This window comes from Xenopus laevis, chromosome 1S (genome assembly GCF_017654675.1).
Source record: "Xenopus laevis strain J_2021 chromosome 1S, Xenopus_laevis_v10.1, whole genome shotgun sequence".
NCBI classification, from domain to species: Eukaryota; Metazoa; Chordata; class Amphibia; order Anura; family Pipidae; genus Xenopus; species Xenopus laevis.
This window is the reverse complement of record NC_054372.1, coordinates 181,030,150-181,046,287: the sequence shown is the minus strand read 5'-3', so window position 1 is coordinate 181,046,287 and position 16,138 is coordinate 181,030,150. Positions and strand designations below refer to the sequence as shown.

Genomic DNA, 16,138 nt, shown 5'->3' with positions numbered 1-16,138 from the left:
CCCTTCCTACAATTCACAGTCCAATTAAGGGGATTAGGTAAAGGCACTGGCCTAGCCACCTGCCAGCAATAATGCAATTAGAAAAAATGAACGCCAATACCATGTCAGCTGCAAACGGGGTGTTCCCAAAATGTATTCCATGGTTCTCTGAACACTATACAATGATCCAACATTTCAGAACCACATGACCCTTCCTCAGGGCCATTTGGTCCCGATATGTTTGATCATTGTGAAGTGTTTAGAGCACCATAGAATATATTTTGGGAACACCCCCTTTGCAGCAGACAAGGTATTGGCGTTAATTTTTTCTAATAACATACCCTTCCTGCCTTACTGTCAAAAGCCTAAGCCTTAAGTTTGTGCCCTCTCTGACAATAAGTAGTTTAGTACAGGCATGGGACCTGTTATTCAGAATGCTAGTAACATGGGGTTTTCTGGATAACCGGAAAATCATGTAAACCTTAAATAAACTCAATAGGTTGGTTTTGCTTCCAATAAGGATGAGTAATATCTTAGTTGGGATCAAGTACAAGGTGCTATTTTATTATTAAAGAGAAAAAGGGAATAATTTAAAAAAATTCGGATAATTTGGATAAAATGGAGTTTATGGGAGACGGCCTTTCCATAATTCAGAGCTTTCTGGATAACATTTTTCCGGGTACCCATACCTGTAATATCTGCAGGCAAATGTTTGGTGGTCTTTGTTCTAGAAAAAAAAAAAAAAAGTACAAAAGGAGAGGTTAATTGCTAGAGGATATTTATAAAGAAATTTAAAAAAGTGAACAATGACAGTTTGTTACTGCTTTTTACAAGTTTCAAAGGCATATGTGTAATTCTGGCAAATGCACTTTTATACTGTATATATGTGTGTGTGTGTGTGTGTGTGTGTGTGTGTGTGTATATATATATATATATATTAAATTAACATACAAGTTTATAGTTAGGCTCCTTCGAATCTAAATAGTGCAGCTCTCCATAAACTCTGCCATATTTCACTAAAGCCGTCACCTGTCTGCTACGCTCTTTGTACAAACCGTGTGGTCACCTGGCTTTCAATTTCTCTCTCTTGCTCGATGTAGAAACTAATGTATTTAGCTAACTCTGGGATTATATTTACCTAAATTCAAAGTATATGTTCCTGGCAAATGCTTTTCTTTTCATTATGTTGTGTATTCTGGAGATAAACCTGGTACATATGGAAATGGTGCTGGAGCAAGAACTGTGTTCCAGGAGATTAACCATGTAATTGCGTTCCTTTAATAAACATGGGCATTGCAAGTGGTTGAGCCTTGCTCTCCTAATGGAATGGTAAAAAGCTAAACACACATGATTTTTTCATCATTTCTTTAAATTTTTTGAAGGGCGGATCCTTTGTCTAATATGGTGCTGTCCTTTTCTTCCAAAGAAGATGCTATCTCTTTCGCTGAAAAGAATGGTAAGTAGTTTTTGTAGAGTAATAAAATGAATCATGAGCTTATCTCTCTTTCTGGGGTGTCTAACCTTTAAGGTACCAGGGCAAATACATCATTGGTGGGCTCCCTACCGAGAATTGCATGCAGCTTCAATAGTCGAAGTAGGCATTAGTGATGTGCGGGTCAATTAAAACCCGAACCTGCCCTCCCTCCACCCGCGCCTGCCCGAGCCTGACTTCCGGCTTCCATTTATGGACATGCACCACCCGCTGATGACATCACAAAAGTGGCGGGGCAAGCAGGTGGGCATCTATAAAAAAGGAAGCCGGCAGGGGAGAGCAGGAGGAAGAGCTCAACCCAGATGCGCCCGCCACCTGCAAATGGGGTGTGAAGTCGGCAGAACCGAGTATCGAACCCACCCGCACATCATTAGTAGACATGATGCTCAGGTGCGTTGTCTTCAGCCAACAGTTGAAGGAGTGTAAAAAAATGGTCCCTCTTTGGATGCTATCTTTATTCTAATGTAATCTGGACCCCAGACATGTACTACGTTGAATATAGTTAACCATGAAATTGTATAAATGCTTTTCTTTTTTTTTTTTTAGACCAGCCATACCATTTTATATATATAAATATAAATCTGTTTTGCAATTATTTCAGGATGGAGCTATGAAGTTGATGAGAAGAGGATTCCAAAACTAAAATCCAAGTCTTACGGAGCAAATTTTTCTTGGAACAAGCGAACCAGGGTATCCACAAAATGAATTGTTATTGGCTATCCATATGTCTGCCCGTGAGCTCAGTCAGCTGTGCTATATTTATAGAACAAATATAAAACGATGCTTAATCTCCTAATAAATATGACCTTTAAACTACAAATGAATCTTGTGGAGTCTGTTTAAAATGTTTTTGAAGTTTTCAAATTGAGCCTTTGATAAACTTATCTATATATATATATATATATATATATATAACACAAGTTAGGACGGTCAAAACTCTAGGAAATTGCTGTGTGCATTGGCCGGTAATAGGGAGGTTTAAATGAGCTGCAAACAGAATTCCTGCTTTGTAGTAACTCCTACTTTTAAATGAGTCATCTTAAATTCCATATACTGTATTACAAATGCATTATCTCTTTATTCAGGGGAAGAATCTGTATTCTACACACAGACTCTAAATAAATATTATCAAAAAAGCAACAAACGACACCCTTGGTAATAGATTTAGTTATTTTATCCCTTAGATTGCAACAAAGGTCTGACCTTGGTCAGTATAATATGTTTTAACAATATGGGTAAGAAGAAAAAAGAACCCTGCCCAATCTGATTAACTCGAACAGGTCACTCCCCTCAATTATAAATACAACTCAATCAAAGGTTAAGATTTAGAGAATTCTTTATATAAAGCCCAATGGTACCATCAATAAATATCAACTTTAGTATCCAACACTTAATAAATGATTTATGTTTCAAAGTGCAGTGCAGAAATGAATTAGTCCCAATAAATTGATTAACCTATGAATTGGATTAAATAATTAATTGGAAAATGCCCGCAATTTTAAAGGTAAAAAAAGTCCCCTAAAGGGGTTCTATACTCCTTTCGTGGTACAAACTCAATTGATTAATTACACACTGAGGATGACTTTAAATAAAGAATTATAAATAAGTGAAAATTGATAATATAATAGTGATATAAAGTGCGGTGCTAATGAATAGAAATTACCAAGTTGATTAAGTATAATTATTATAAGGTGAACGTAAATTGATTAGGATAAAGCAGTGGGACATTTTATCCTAATCAATTCACAGTCACCTTATAATAATTATACTATCTTAATCAACTTGGTAATATTCTATTTATTAGAACTATTATCACTATTATATTATCAATTTTCACTTATTTATAATTCTTTATTATTATTAATCAATTGAATTATAATTAATGATCTAAGGAACTTGTTTGTACCATGAAAGGAGTATAGAACCCCTTTAGGGGACTTTTTTTACCTTTATAATTGTGGGCAATTTCCAACTAATCATTTAATCCAATTCATAGGTTAATCAATTTATTGGGACTAATTAATTTCTGCACCGGACTTTGAAACATAACAAATAATTTATTAAGTGTTGGATACTAAAGTTGATATTTATTGATGTTATCATTGGGCTATATATAAAGAATTCTCTAAATCTTAACGTTTGATTGAGTTGTATTTATAATTGAGGTGATTGACCTGTTTGAGGTAATCAGATTGGGCAGGGTTCTTTTTTATTCTTACCCATATTGTTAGACTCTAAGTAAATGTCATCTTTAGAATTAACACCATGAGTCCCATCAGACACTTTGGCAACATTGCTGTGCCATACTTATATGGCAGGCTTTTGACCTGGTATCTTAGTCATTGAACACCTTTACCTGTTGATACCAGCCTTAATTAGTCAGAGCTGGATCAAACCCTTGCATTTTTTGACCGATAATTCCACAATATTTTGATCACTGCACAAGTGTTGAGGAACTGAGTATGCCTGGCTAATTGTAAGCTCAATGGCCGTTATCGAACAGTCTGTAAATGCCCTGATAAAAGTTTAGCTGTCAACATAACTCCTTACACTGTCACACAACTGCAATACACCAATACGTTTTCAATAGAATCTGTAGTGTGAATGATCTTTTCTAAAGTGTTTTCTACCATGGCTTCCTGCTCTGAAGAACACTGGAATGTGCAAAACAAATATTGCATTAGCAAATTGTGGTTTGGACTGATTTTTTTTCAGTAAATTTGGAGCAGCATTGGTTCTCATTTTATTTTCAGCACTAGGTTCAATTCCAGGTAAAACACTATTTGCATAATGATAATAATGTGAAGAGCTCAGATGAAACTAATCTGCCCCTGCAATGGCAGCTTTGAATCCAGAAGATACACAACATTCCTTGAAACTGGAGTTCACAAAAGGTGAAGCCATACCTCTCCAAGATAGGTTTTCTTGATTGGTTTGTTTTTCTTTTAAGCTACCCTTAACTGAATCTAAACTTATAGCTGAATTGTACCTTGGGTATAATGGGACTACTTGTATTTTCTTTGGAAAAGGAAAGTCTGTACAAAACATCTATTTTCTAAATCAATAATAAGCGGATTTTTTTTTTTTTCCATGTTGCCTATCTCACCCTATCAGTCCTAGACCCACATACTATCTGTATATCCAGAGTATAAACAAAATATATCTCACTTTTTTTGTACAGGTATGGAGCCTGTTAATCAGAATGCTCAGGACTTAGGGTTTCTCAGATAAGAGAACTTTGGATCTTCATACTTTGTCTACTAAAAAATCATTTTAGCTTTAAATAAACCCAGTAGGTTGGTTTTGACTCCAACAAGGATAGCATAGATGAGATCCAGTTTAAGGTTCTGTTTAATTACTACAGCGAAAAAGTAAACATGTATAAACATTATTAATTATTTGATTAAAATGGTGTCTACGGAGACGACCTTCCCATAATTCAGAGCTTTTTGCATACTCTCTGTTTTCAGCCAAACTTGTCTGTCTTTTTCAGGCTATTGTTCCATTCTTTCATTGTCACCCATTCTCTATTGCTATGTCTTGCATTCTGGTGCATGTTTGCAATGCGCCAATAACATTTTATTAAAAAATTATTTGGATAAAATGGAGTTTATGGGAGCCGGCCTTTCCGTAAATCGAAGCATTCTGGATAATGGGTTTCCGGATAACCGATGACATACCTGTACTTGCAATTTGCTGGTACCAGACTACTGCAAGGGATATCTGGGAACTAAGGGGCAGATTTACATAGGGTCGAATATCGAGGGTTAATTAACCCTCGATATTCGACTGCCCGAATGTAAATCCTTCGAATATCGAAGTAGAAGGATTTACCGCAAATAGTTCGATCGAACGAAACATCGATCGAACGAACGATTAAACCTTCGATTCGAAGGATTTTATTTCATCGATTGCACGTTTTTTCTTCGACCAAAAAATTGATAGAAAGCCTATGGGGACCTTCCCCATAGGCTAACATGGCACCTCGGTTTTAGGTGGTGAAGTAGGGGGTCGAAGTTTTTTTTAAAGAGACAGTACTTTGACTATCGAATGTTCGAATAGTCGAACGATTTTTAGTTCGAATCGTTCGATTCGAAGTCGATGGTCGAAGTAGCCAAAAAAATCATTTGAAATTTGAAGTTTTTTTTATTCTATTCTTTCACTCGAGCTAAGTAAATGGGCCCCTAAGTGTAGAATATTGATGCAAAACAAGAAATCACTCTGAAATTATGCAAAGATGGCGACATGCAAAGATGGCAACGTGGCCCTCCTCCTACAGAGCCCATTTCTAGTGCATTTTCCACCAAAGGGGAGTGCTGACCCAGGGTAAAACGTAAGTGATTTTTTTTCACTGGACCTAACAAATTATCACCCCTTGTGAATTTGACTTTACTTGTCCTTTAATGAAGTTTTTCTTTCCTTGACGAAGCTCATAAAACATAATCATTGGACTAGATATATTTTTTCAACTTTTCTACAGATTTTTGTTTGTATAGAAACGTGTAGAAAGAACAACTACATAATCTCTCCTACCCTTTATTATAGATTGGAACGACCCTATGCAACTCCTTCCAAATCTACAAATGTTCCTCCTGGTGTGCCATCAAGGTGCAAGCATATTTTCCAGAAGTGAGAAGCAGCAGGTGCACCATTCTAATTATATGCATCTACAGTGTTCCTCTGCTTCTTAAATATAAATATGCCATGAGCAGGTGTTTTCCAGTTGCAAGCTATAATGAGAATGCCATGGTGCGCTTTACTTCAAGAGAGCAATTACAATTTAACCATTTAAGTGCTAGGAGGAACATGAAAGCTTTTTGGACTGCCTACAAGGAAAGTATGAAAATAGCTAAACCTGGTTTGAGCACTAGGATTAAGGTATCAAGTGCAGTTTAGTCTGTACAATAAGCATCTGTCTTGAGAATATACAAAGTAGTTCAGTTTTTTTTTTAGATCAGTGCTGCTTAGTTCTGGCTACCATAAAGTCTGGCATAAAAGTCATTATAGAAAGAATTTCCAAGTGTGGCTTATAACTATTAAGCACAATATTTCAGTGTCACCGGGGAAGGAGACTCCTATAATAGCCATTTAGTCTCAAGCAAGTCTTGTTTAAAATAGTTTATTTTTACAAACTGTAAAGACGTGAAACCCCAAAACGCAGATCTACAGCGTTGGACTTTTAAGTTCCCTAAGTGCATGAGAATGTGGCTTTTCGGGAAAAAAAGCAGACTTTTTCAAGCATGTGATATAAACACAAACACAAAGCCGCTCACTGCAATTAGCAAGATTTATTTTTTCATTCATCCAAGCTAAAAATAAGCCCATGAATTGGATACAGCAAGCGATTTATTTTCAATCAGTCCTAGATCAGATCTAAATTTAAGTTATTTGTAGGACTCCTGTTACTTCAAAGTGAAACCAATGTAATTACTGTTATGATTTATGTTTAGAGTAGTATTTAGCATAGGGTTTATATACAGTACTCAATAGCAATTTTGTCTCCAATAGAAAGTATACAGAATATAATACAGTCTGAGAGAATCGGAAGACAGGAGGGTTCATTACCGTATGAAAGCACAGGGCTGCATTATATTGTTAAAGGTAATGTCACCTTCACTAAACCTTTAAATATTTGTTTCCTTGTATAAATCATATTTGCATTGTACAGTCATTTGAAAGTTATACACGTTATGTAGCATTTTTGGAGATCTGCAGATGTCCCATCTGGATGGAGTTGCTAATTGACTACGTTAGATGCTGTAAACCTTTCCTGCAGTGTTGCACATGCCCCTTCCTATTCATAATAATTTGCATGTCCTTGATCTGATTGGTTGATTGTTGGCATTTGATGCAATTTAACTATCCAAATGAGAAATATGCAAATGGCCATAAAGAGAAATGTGTGCTAGTGTTTTTGATGTTGTGATGTTCCAACATTTGGAGGGAGGTTTGGACCTGTAGGGCTGCAGTATTTGCTTCTTAACTAGGTACATAACCGAAAATAATACAGATATGGTATCCATTATCCAGAAACCTGTTATCCAGAAAGCTCCAAATTGAGGACATCTCACATAGACTCCATTATAATGAAATAATTCAAATTTCCTATTTCTCTGTAATAATAAACTGTACCTTGTACTTGATCCAAACTAAGACATAATTAATCCTTATCGGAAACAAAACCAGTCTGTTGGGTTTATTTAAAGTTTACATCATTTTCTAGAAGGAATGAAGATCCAAATTGCAGAAAGATCCATTATCTGGAAAAACTCAGGTCTCGAAAACGTTAACTCCAAGTTGACTTTAGATAAGTAAATGGAGTGGTGGTGGGAACATTAGACCTTACAATACATAAGTTAAAGGGATCCTGTCATCAGAAAACATGTTTTTTTTCAAAACACATCAGTAAATAGTGCTACTCCAGCAGACTTCTGCGCTACCATTTCTCAAAAGAGCAAACAGATTTTATTATATTCAATTTTGAAATCTGACATGGGGCTAGACATTTTGTCAATTTCTCTAATCTTTCTAATGCTTTATTTACCATTAGGTCCTTACAAATGACACAAGGTCACCCATTCCGATTAGAAGAAAAGAGGTTCTGGCTAAATGTTTGGAAGTAGTTTGTTCCAGTGAGAGCTGTGAAGATGTGGAATTCTCCCCCTGAATCAGTGGTACAGGCTGATACATTAGATAGCTTTAAGAAGGGATTGGATGGCTTTTTAGCAAGTGAGAGAATACAGGGTTATTATCCTTCAATGGTTCCGATTTATTTTTTTTAACCGTTTTCTGCATTCCTACTAAAATATATAAAACAAAAGAAACTGAAACCAAGTGATTGGAACATCTAAATGCCTAAAACCTGTATTTTGTATCTATTGGGTCCTATATATATTTTTTTTTTGCCAAGGTTGTAAAGCTTTTTATAACTTATAGACACAGATTTATTAAAGGTCAGAATTTAGGGTTTTCAAAACCTAAACTAAATTACTAAAAAACGTAAAGACCGCGTTTGTTGTTGAATTTATTAAACGCTTATGAACGTAAATAAACGATGAAAGAACGTAGCGAAAAAAGATCTGAAACCCTCTATAATTCTAATTGGTTTAGAAATGATCCAATAGGATCAGCACTCCTCCCATTGACTTCTATAGAACCAAAACAACTTTTACTTGGCGAAGTTTGGCATTAAATGTTTTCATGGTTTTTACACTTAATAAAGTGCTTTTTATATATTCTTATACACAGTGTTTCATGATGTCATCAGTTATCGTGATGTCATTTGTGTCACATGAGTTATTTTAAAAAAAATGATGAATGACCTGCTGCAAAATAAGCGTATATAATAATTCCACAAGAAGTTCTATGATCATATAAAAGCACAAGATCGAATGTAGAGTAACATTTTGTATGGGGTACGTTATTTCTTATATAGTGAAAGTTTTCAAAAAATTTGGTGGAACACATTCGATGTTTTGCGACTGGTCTCTGATATTTTTTTTGCATGTTCTTCTGATGTAACACATGGACACAGAAAACATAACAACAAAAACCTGTGTAACGTACATTATAAACAATAACTGTAGTGTCTTTTTTTATTACATTTTGACCACTAGATCATTGTGTTCATGTCATAGTTTCGGCCAGGAGAATCTGGTCTTCCGACAGCAGAGGAAACTTCGGGCAACTTTGAAAAAATGAAGTGTTCCGTGTGTCTGCCCCCAATCGATTTACATTTTAGCCGGTGGAAGGCAGTTCGGGAAGATAAGTCACCGCGAAGAAGAGGAGATTTCCCGAATCTGTCCGTGTGGCCAGACCCGAAGAAGCAAGGGGCTACTAGTTCTGAATGTATTCCTTCTTTCTGAAAGGTGGCACAATGGAATCCACCTAAACACTTTAAAGAGAATTTCAACAGGCCAGAACATTGATACGGGTATAACCTGCAGTCAATGAAACAGAGTATAATTGCAGCTTAGCAGAAGACAAATAAATATACACCCAACAAAGAATTGTGTTTAGGTTGCTGGCCAAGAATGTAGTTACGTTTCGCAATTCCCTCTATCCTATTTAGAAGTAGGAGGGGACAAATCCAATACTATTTGTACTCGTTTTTACAGACACACTACTGATACAGAAAATAATATAATTCAATGCAGAAGCTAATGTCTTGAAGGCACGGTTTTCCTGTTTAAGTGTAGGTAATGGGTATAATTAAAGTAGATTGCACTATATAAAGAGGCTTTTAACTATCATCTTGTGAATGCATTGAATAATGGGCAGTTTTCAGACATTCCTGCTGCGGCTACAAACTACTGTTGACCTCCTTTTTAAGTGCATTCAATTTATTTATCCACCTTGCAAGACAAGTCTCAGGCCTGAATGCCAGGCTTGCACAACAGCCGTGCAATTTAATATGTACAGACAGCTCGTAGGATGCCTTTCGTTAACAAATCGTTAGGCTGTGTCTGGCAAACAAAAAGCAAATATTGATTCATTTCACAACAAATTTTGCCAGAAAAACATGTCGGTTTTTTCTTCTTTTTTTTTTTTGAAAAGTCAGTGTTTTCCCTGAAGCCGTCTGTGGCTGGCTGCACTGGGCTTAAAATTTTATAAGGACAGTGTCGGGGAAAGCTTATTTTTGCCAAGTAGTTTGAATTCACCACAGAGTTGTTTTTTATTTTTAGTCTGTGAGAGCTGATTGTCTACTTATTTAATATCACCTTTCTTCTTATAGTTTACAAGTTGGATCCAGTTGAATCAGACCATGGCCGTCAAATCATGGGAATGCGATATAAAAAGTTCCCAAAAGACTTATAAGACATTTCAAGTGCTAATTGTTCATGTTTAAAGCTGGGTAACTAGCGGCATATCTGGCAGATCACTGGCCATTTCCCTACACACGCTTGTAGCTGAATTGGCCAGAATTTCCAATCAGAAACTGCGTGGTTCCATAGAGAATTGGGATCACATGTTGGCCACTTTGGCACAGCTTTGCCACTCTGGCTGACATTATATCTGTGTTTGCCCAGATTAAGGCCTGTTTGTAGCATTTCAATGTTCTGATGGTTAACACAAACAGGAGATTGCATAAAGCGTCCTCGTTTTTTGTAATTTATAATTATATAGCTGATGCATCATTCACATAATGATGAAGCACCAATGGTGTGAAATGCATCAGGAGGGAGTGGTTGACGTGAAGTATGCAGACAGACATATTTTATATTGATGCTACTTTACCTGATGCACAGCACTCCGTTTTAGATGGTATATACATCACAAACGAAGGGTTTATTTATTCTAATCACTCCCATAAATCCCTGCCCCAGTGGAGCTTACAATCTATGGTCACAATCACACACAATTATAGCCTAATTATTAAGGCCGTTGAAGGCCTGTTTTTTTTTTTCCAAATATTTACTTGGGCTTTGCCATAAGAAATTGTATAATACAATATTTCCCTGAACACTGAAGTCCACCATCAGGGCCACACTACCCTTAGATGGACCCTAATTTAGGAACATAGTTTCTAAACTAGGGATGCACAGAAATACAGGATTTGGTTTGGGATTCGGACAGGATTCGAATCCTTCTGTCTGGCCGAATCGGAATCCTAATTTGCATATACAAATTAGGGATGGAGAGGAAACTCGCGTGACTTTTTGTCACAAAACAAGGAAGTAAAAACTGGTTTCCCCTTCCCACCCCTAATTTGCATATGCGAATTCGGATTTGGTTCAGCATTCGGCTGAATCTTTTGCAAAGGATTCGGGGGTTTGGCCGAATCCAAAATAGTGCATCCCTATTCTAAACTGCAGTTTCCAGTAGCATCCAATCAGACTTGCTTTCATGATCCACCTTGTAGAACATGTTTAAAAACTCATTAATAATTAATTGATACTTGATATTGGCAACTGCACTTGTGGAATTTAGCATGTACTGTATGTTTGTAAATTAAATACACACCTGCACTGAAGTCAAATGGTGATTAACACATTGAAGGCAAAAATATATTGGCCTTCTTTGTAAATGCCTCCACCTAAAGGGTAGATCTGTGCGGGATCCATTATCCAGAAACTAGTTATCCAAAAAGCTCTGAATTACAGGAAGGCCGTCTCCCATACACTCCACTATAATCAAGTAAATCAAATTTTTAATTATGGTTTCCTTTTTCTCTGTAATAATAAAACAGTACCTTGTACTGTACTTGATCCCAACTAAAATGCAATTCATTGTTGTTGGAGACCAAACAATCCGATTGAGTTTATTTAAATTATTTTTAAGGGACAAGAAAAGCCTTTCCACCAACATTAAAGTGTGCTACAGATTGCTAGGTTCATTTGCCAAAATATTGTTTCATTTTTTAGCATTCTTTTTTAGCATTCTCCTCAGAAAAATCTTTTTTTTTTCCTTCCCGTTGCCACGGGCATTTTGACGAATTCTACGTCATCGAGATGGCCAATTCCAGTCCTCTGCGCATGCGTAAAAAATATCCTCTCAGCTTACCGAGACGCGTCGCTTATTCTCCTGCGCTCAGTTCACCCAGCGTCCCCATAGCAACCCAACACAACAGTTGCCATTGGTGCGAATAGAAAGAAAGGCAGGTCAGGGTGGAAACGGTGGATGTGGGCTTGTTGAAAGCTCCCTTACAATTTGATTTATTGCGCATGTGCTGCTTTCTGCTCAGACTTACTGCGCATGATCACAGTCCTGGTCTTAGTGCAGGAGCGATGGATTGTGGGAACTTAGAAATAACAGACTCACGTTTTTTTTTTTTTAAAGTATTGTGCTGCCACAGGCAAACCCTTTCCAAATGAGGCATTTTATGACAACTGCTGAACTTATTGGAGGTATGCTTTTCTACTGAATCCTGATGTTTAACAGACTTTCCTTGTCCTTTAAGTAGACTTATGGCATGGAGATCCAAATTACAGAAAGATCCCTTATCTGGCAAACCCCATGTACTGAGCATTTTGGATAACCAGTCCCATACCTGTACTAGTAATTAAAACAACAATAAGAAAAGCAAAGGCTGGAGCAGGAAGACGTAGCTGTTACTTAAAGTATATTTATTGCCACACTATATCGAGCCCTAAACAGCCTTTTGATAAAAGTTCATGTGACACATATGGCGTCACATAGCACCACTTATAATGTGTTTTATAATTTGTTTTATTATAAAGTATAGATTTTGACCAGCCATCAAAATGTGAATCTCCATGAGTAACTTCTAATTTATAGAAATGTTATTTTTTTAGGTGAAACTTGTGGGTGTAGACATCTATGGGAATAGAACCCTGAAGATCCACAAGTATTGCCTAGTTCAATGCAAGGGGTATTTTGACATGTCCCATAGGAGTAAATCAGTTGACAAAGACCCTCAATTCTGACTGATTAATGCATAATGTTCTTTATACTTTCATTGCAGTGTAAGGCTAGACTGTAAGGTCTAAGGGGGAAAAAGACTGATTGAAATATTTTGACTACACTAAACATTCAGCACTAGGTAAGAATAAAAAATATTTTTAAACACATTATCTTCAATGTCATCCAACATGTAAGCATAAGTAAGGAAAGTAAAAGTGAGAAACAGGCACAGGCATGAAATCATACCAGCTGTAAACCACCCATTTCCACCAGTCAATCAAGCGGTTTGTTTTGAACTAATGGTAACCGCAAATCACAGCAGAACCAAACACACAACTCGTCTGAAACGTATCAATGCCAAGAAAGCAATGAGGCCCTTTGGGCGCCAGAGAGCTTGCAATGTGTTGGGAGACCGATTTAGCCCTCAAGTGATTAAACATCGAAACAGATTAAGAACTTGAGTGAAATATGTGACGTGCAAGACACAAAATCATTTTTCCACTTGTTCTACTTTAAACCTGTTCTGCTCTTTGCCCAGATAAAAAATGCAGGGGAAAGGAATGTTAAACATTCTGCACAAAGGATGAGAATTGTAAGATGAATGAGAGAAGTGTGTCATTTTCCTCACGCACTATATTGTGGCCATTGCTTGGGGGGCAGAAGATGCCTGCTGGCTAGAGGCATTGGCGAGTTTGGAAGGTTTTGTTGGTGGTTAGGGTGGGTTATTAGGTGGGTAGAACTTTGGGTCAGTTTTGAGGTATCTGGCATAATAAGCTGATATGAGAAACATGGGAGATTGAAATGGGTAGAATATGGTGGGCAGAAGGGAGATATAAGTATCTCAGAACCCAACATGGAGGTGGCACAATAATAGATTCAAATACATTGCATACACATGTCATTGAGGAGAGGCTTGTTGAGTGATATATGAATTATACTTAAGTGGGTGGGGAACTATAAACCCTAGAGCAAAAAGAGGACTAAATAAGATGGGCACATAATTTATATGCAGAATGAGAAATGGAATGTCTAGGAACACTGGCCTCATCTCTACGTTATAAGGATTTGAGAACACTGCTCTGATGATCTGTTCCCCTGGGTACAAATTAACGAATTGTAAAATACAACCAGGGTAGGAAGGTTTACAGAGCAAATGACCTGGAGCGTGTTGTAATGGAGACAAATTGCTTTACCACCCACCCTCTAGAAAGCTTAAATAAAATGAAAAAGAATGAAGCTAATGGATAGAATGGTAAATCTTTTTCTAAATTGTAAGCAGCATACGGCACATAGTTATAAGTGCTGCATCAGTGAGAATAAGCCATAAAAAATGCCTAGTAGGAGATTAAGCGTGCAGTTGTTTTGTCCGGAGTGAAAATGTAATCTGCCAAGGCCCCGTTTCAGCAAATTGTTTCGACATCAACCACAGTTCTTACTGATTTCCACTCAGGTCTGATATTTAAACGATATCCGACCATTCCACCCACATTGACATCGGATGATAACTGCCAGGTTGGTCTGTGTATGGCAAGGCCTTTTCTTTTCCTCTATAGGTAAATTTCCATTAATGTAGCAGCAATGACAACTGAATTTGTGCTTTACAATGACTAAATGCCTGCACAACCCTCCAGTCTTTTATAGGATTCAGAACTCCCACAATGCACTGCGGCATTCCCTTTAAATTCCAGAAAGTGCCGTAGGCCTGCCTCTTAGAGGAGCAACCAACACACCCAGCTGGATCACAGGTATTGTAATACTTTTCAATTTAAATCTGCACTCAAGCTGTAACACTAATGCGTTGCATTTCTTATATATTCAGAATACCTGGTTTTTATGCACTTGCCCAGAGCCAGGAATTCAAAAATAAGCACCTGTTTTGAGACCAATGGGAGCAACATCCAAGAGGTTGGTGAGCAACATGTACATGAGCTACAGGTCGGGGATCACTGCTCTAAAATAATTTAGTCAACATTTCATAGAACTAGTTCAGTGCAAACACAGAGCCATCCAAACATAACCATTATCAAGATAAACTCAGCAATTTGTATGGCAAAATATATCCAAAACATTGTTTAACCTAATGAACCACCATCCATTTTCCATAACTTAACTTTCCTTATAAAGCCCTCCTGTTACAATGGGTAAAACCCCTTTATCCCATGATCAACGGATGTCCATTTGTCACCATCACACTCTTATTAAAAATATGTACAGGTATGAGATCTGTTATCTGGCAACCCGTTATCCATAAAGCTCCGAATTATAGAAAGACCATCTCCCATAGACTCCATTATAATCAAATAATCTGAATTTTTAAAAATTATTCCCTTTTCCTCTGTAATAATAAAACAGTACCTTGTACTTGATCCAAATTAAGATATAAATAATCCTTATTAAAAACAAAACCAGCCTTATCCAGATCCCTTATCTTAAAAACCCCAGGTCTCGAGCATTCTGGATAACCGGTCCCATACCTGTGTATACATTTTAATGTTGGCCTTGTATTGATTTACCTGTACATGCTGATCACATGTATGAGGCTTTTTCCGACAGGAATCTAAATTTCAACAAATATTTAAAGTAAAAACCTTGGGAAAGATTAAGTTAGTGAGCTCATCAGGGCCATATCACATTGCTTAAAGTAGCCAATATTAAGCTGTACCATGCTCAGCCCTAACAGAGGGAAGCCACGGGCATCGCACCGCGCTAAAGTTTGCAGGGGGAAGAGAGCGATACCTTAACCACCTCCATAATCAATGGTCGTATCTTAAAAGTATCAATCAGGAAGAAACTATGTGAGATGGAGGCTGAAAATATTTTACTGTTATTTTTTGTTCTTTATTACTGGGCAAGACAAAAGCTGAGAACATTTTTAGGAAATGCAATATAATATAATGGAAAGAAACAACTATTTGCCTTTGGAGCACTTTGAATACTTTTTGAAACAGTCTATGGTGGCAAATTGGGAAACCAATACCAGTTAAATAAATGTGGTGAAAATCTAATTTACTTGCTTAAAGGAATACTGTCATGGGAGAAAATTTTTTTTCAAAATGAATCAGTTAATAATGCTGCTCCAGCAGGATTCTGCACTGAAATCCATTTCTCAAAAGAGCAAACAGATTTTTTTATATTCAATTTTGAAATCTGACATGGGGCTAGACATATTGTCAATTTCCCAGCTGCCCCTGGTCATGTGACTTGTGCTCTGATAAACTTCAATCACTCTTTACTGCTGTACTGCAAGTTGGAGTCATATCACCCCCTCCCCCCCCCAGCAGCTCAACAAAAGAACAATGGGAA

At 37.0% G+C, this 16,138-nt stretch overlaps 1 protein-coding gene across 1 annotated transcript in view; it reads left to right on the top strand.

Moving 5' to 3' along the window:
* ndufs4.S (NADH:ubiquinone oxidoreductase subunit S4 S homeolog) overlaps positions 1–2,292 on the top strand; it is an 82,624-nt gene extending 80,332 nt beyond the window's left edge. The window contains 2 exon segments of the mRNA NM_001093880.2: positions 1,362–1,435; positions 2,073–2,292. Coding sequence (NP_001087349.1) covers positions 1,362–1,435; positions 2,073–2,176 — 178 coding nt within the window. The 3' untranslated portion in view covers positions 2,177–2,292.
* The last annotated feature ends 13,846 nt before the right edge of the window (positions 2,293–16,138 follow it).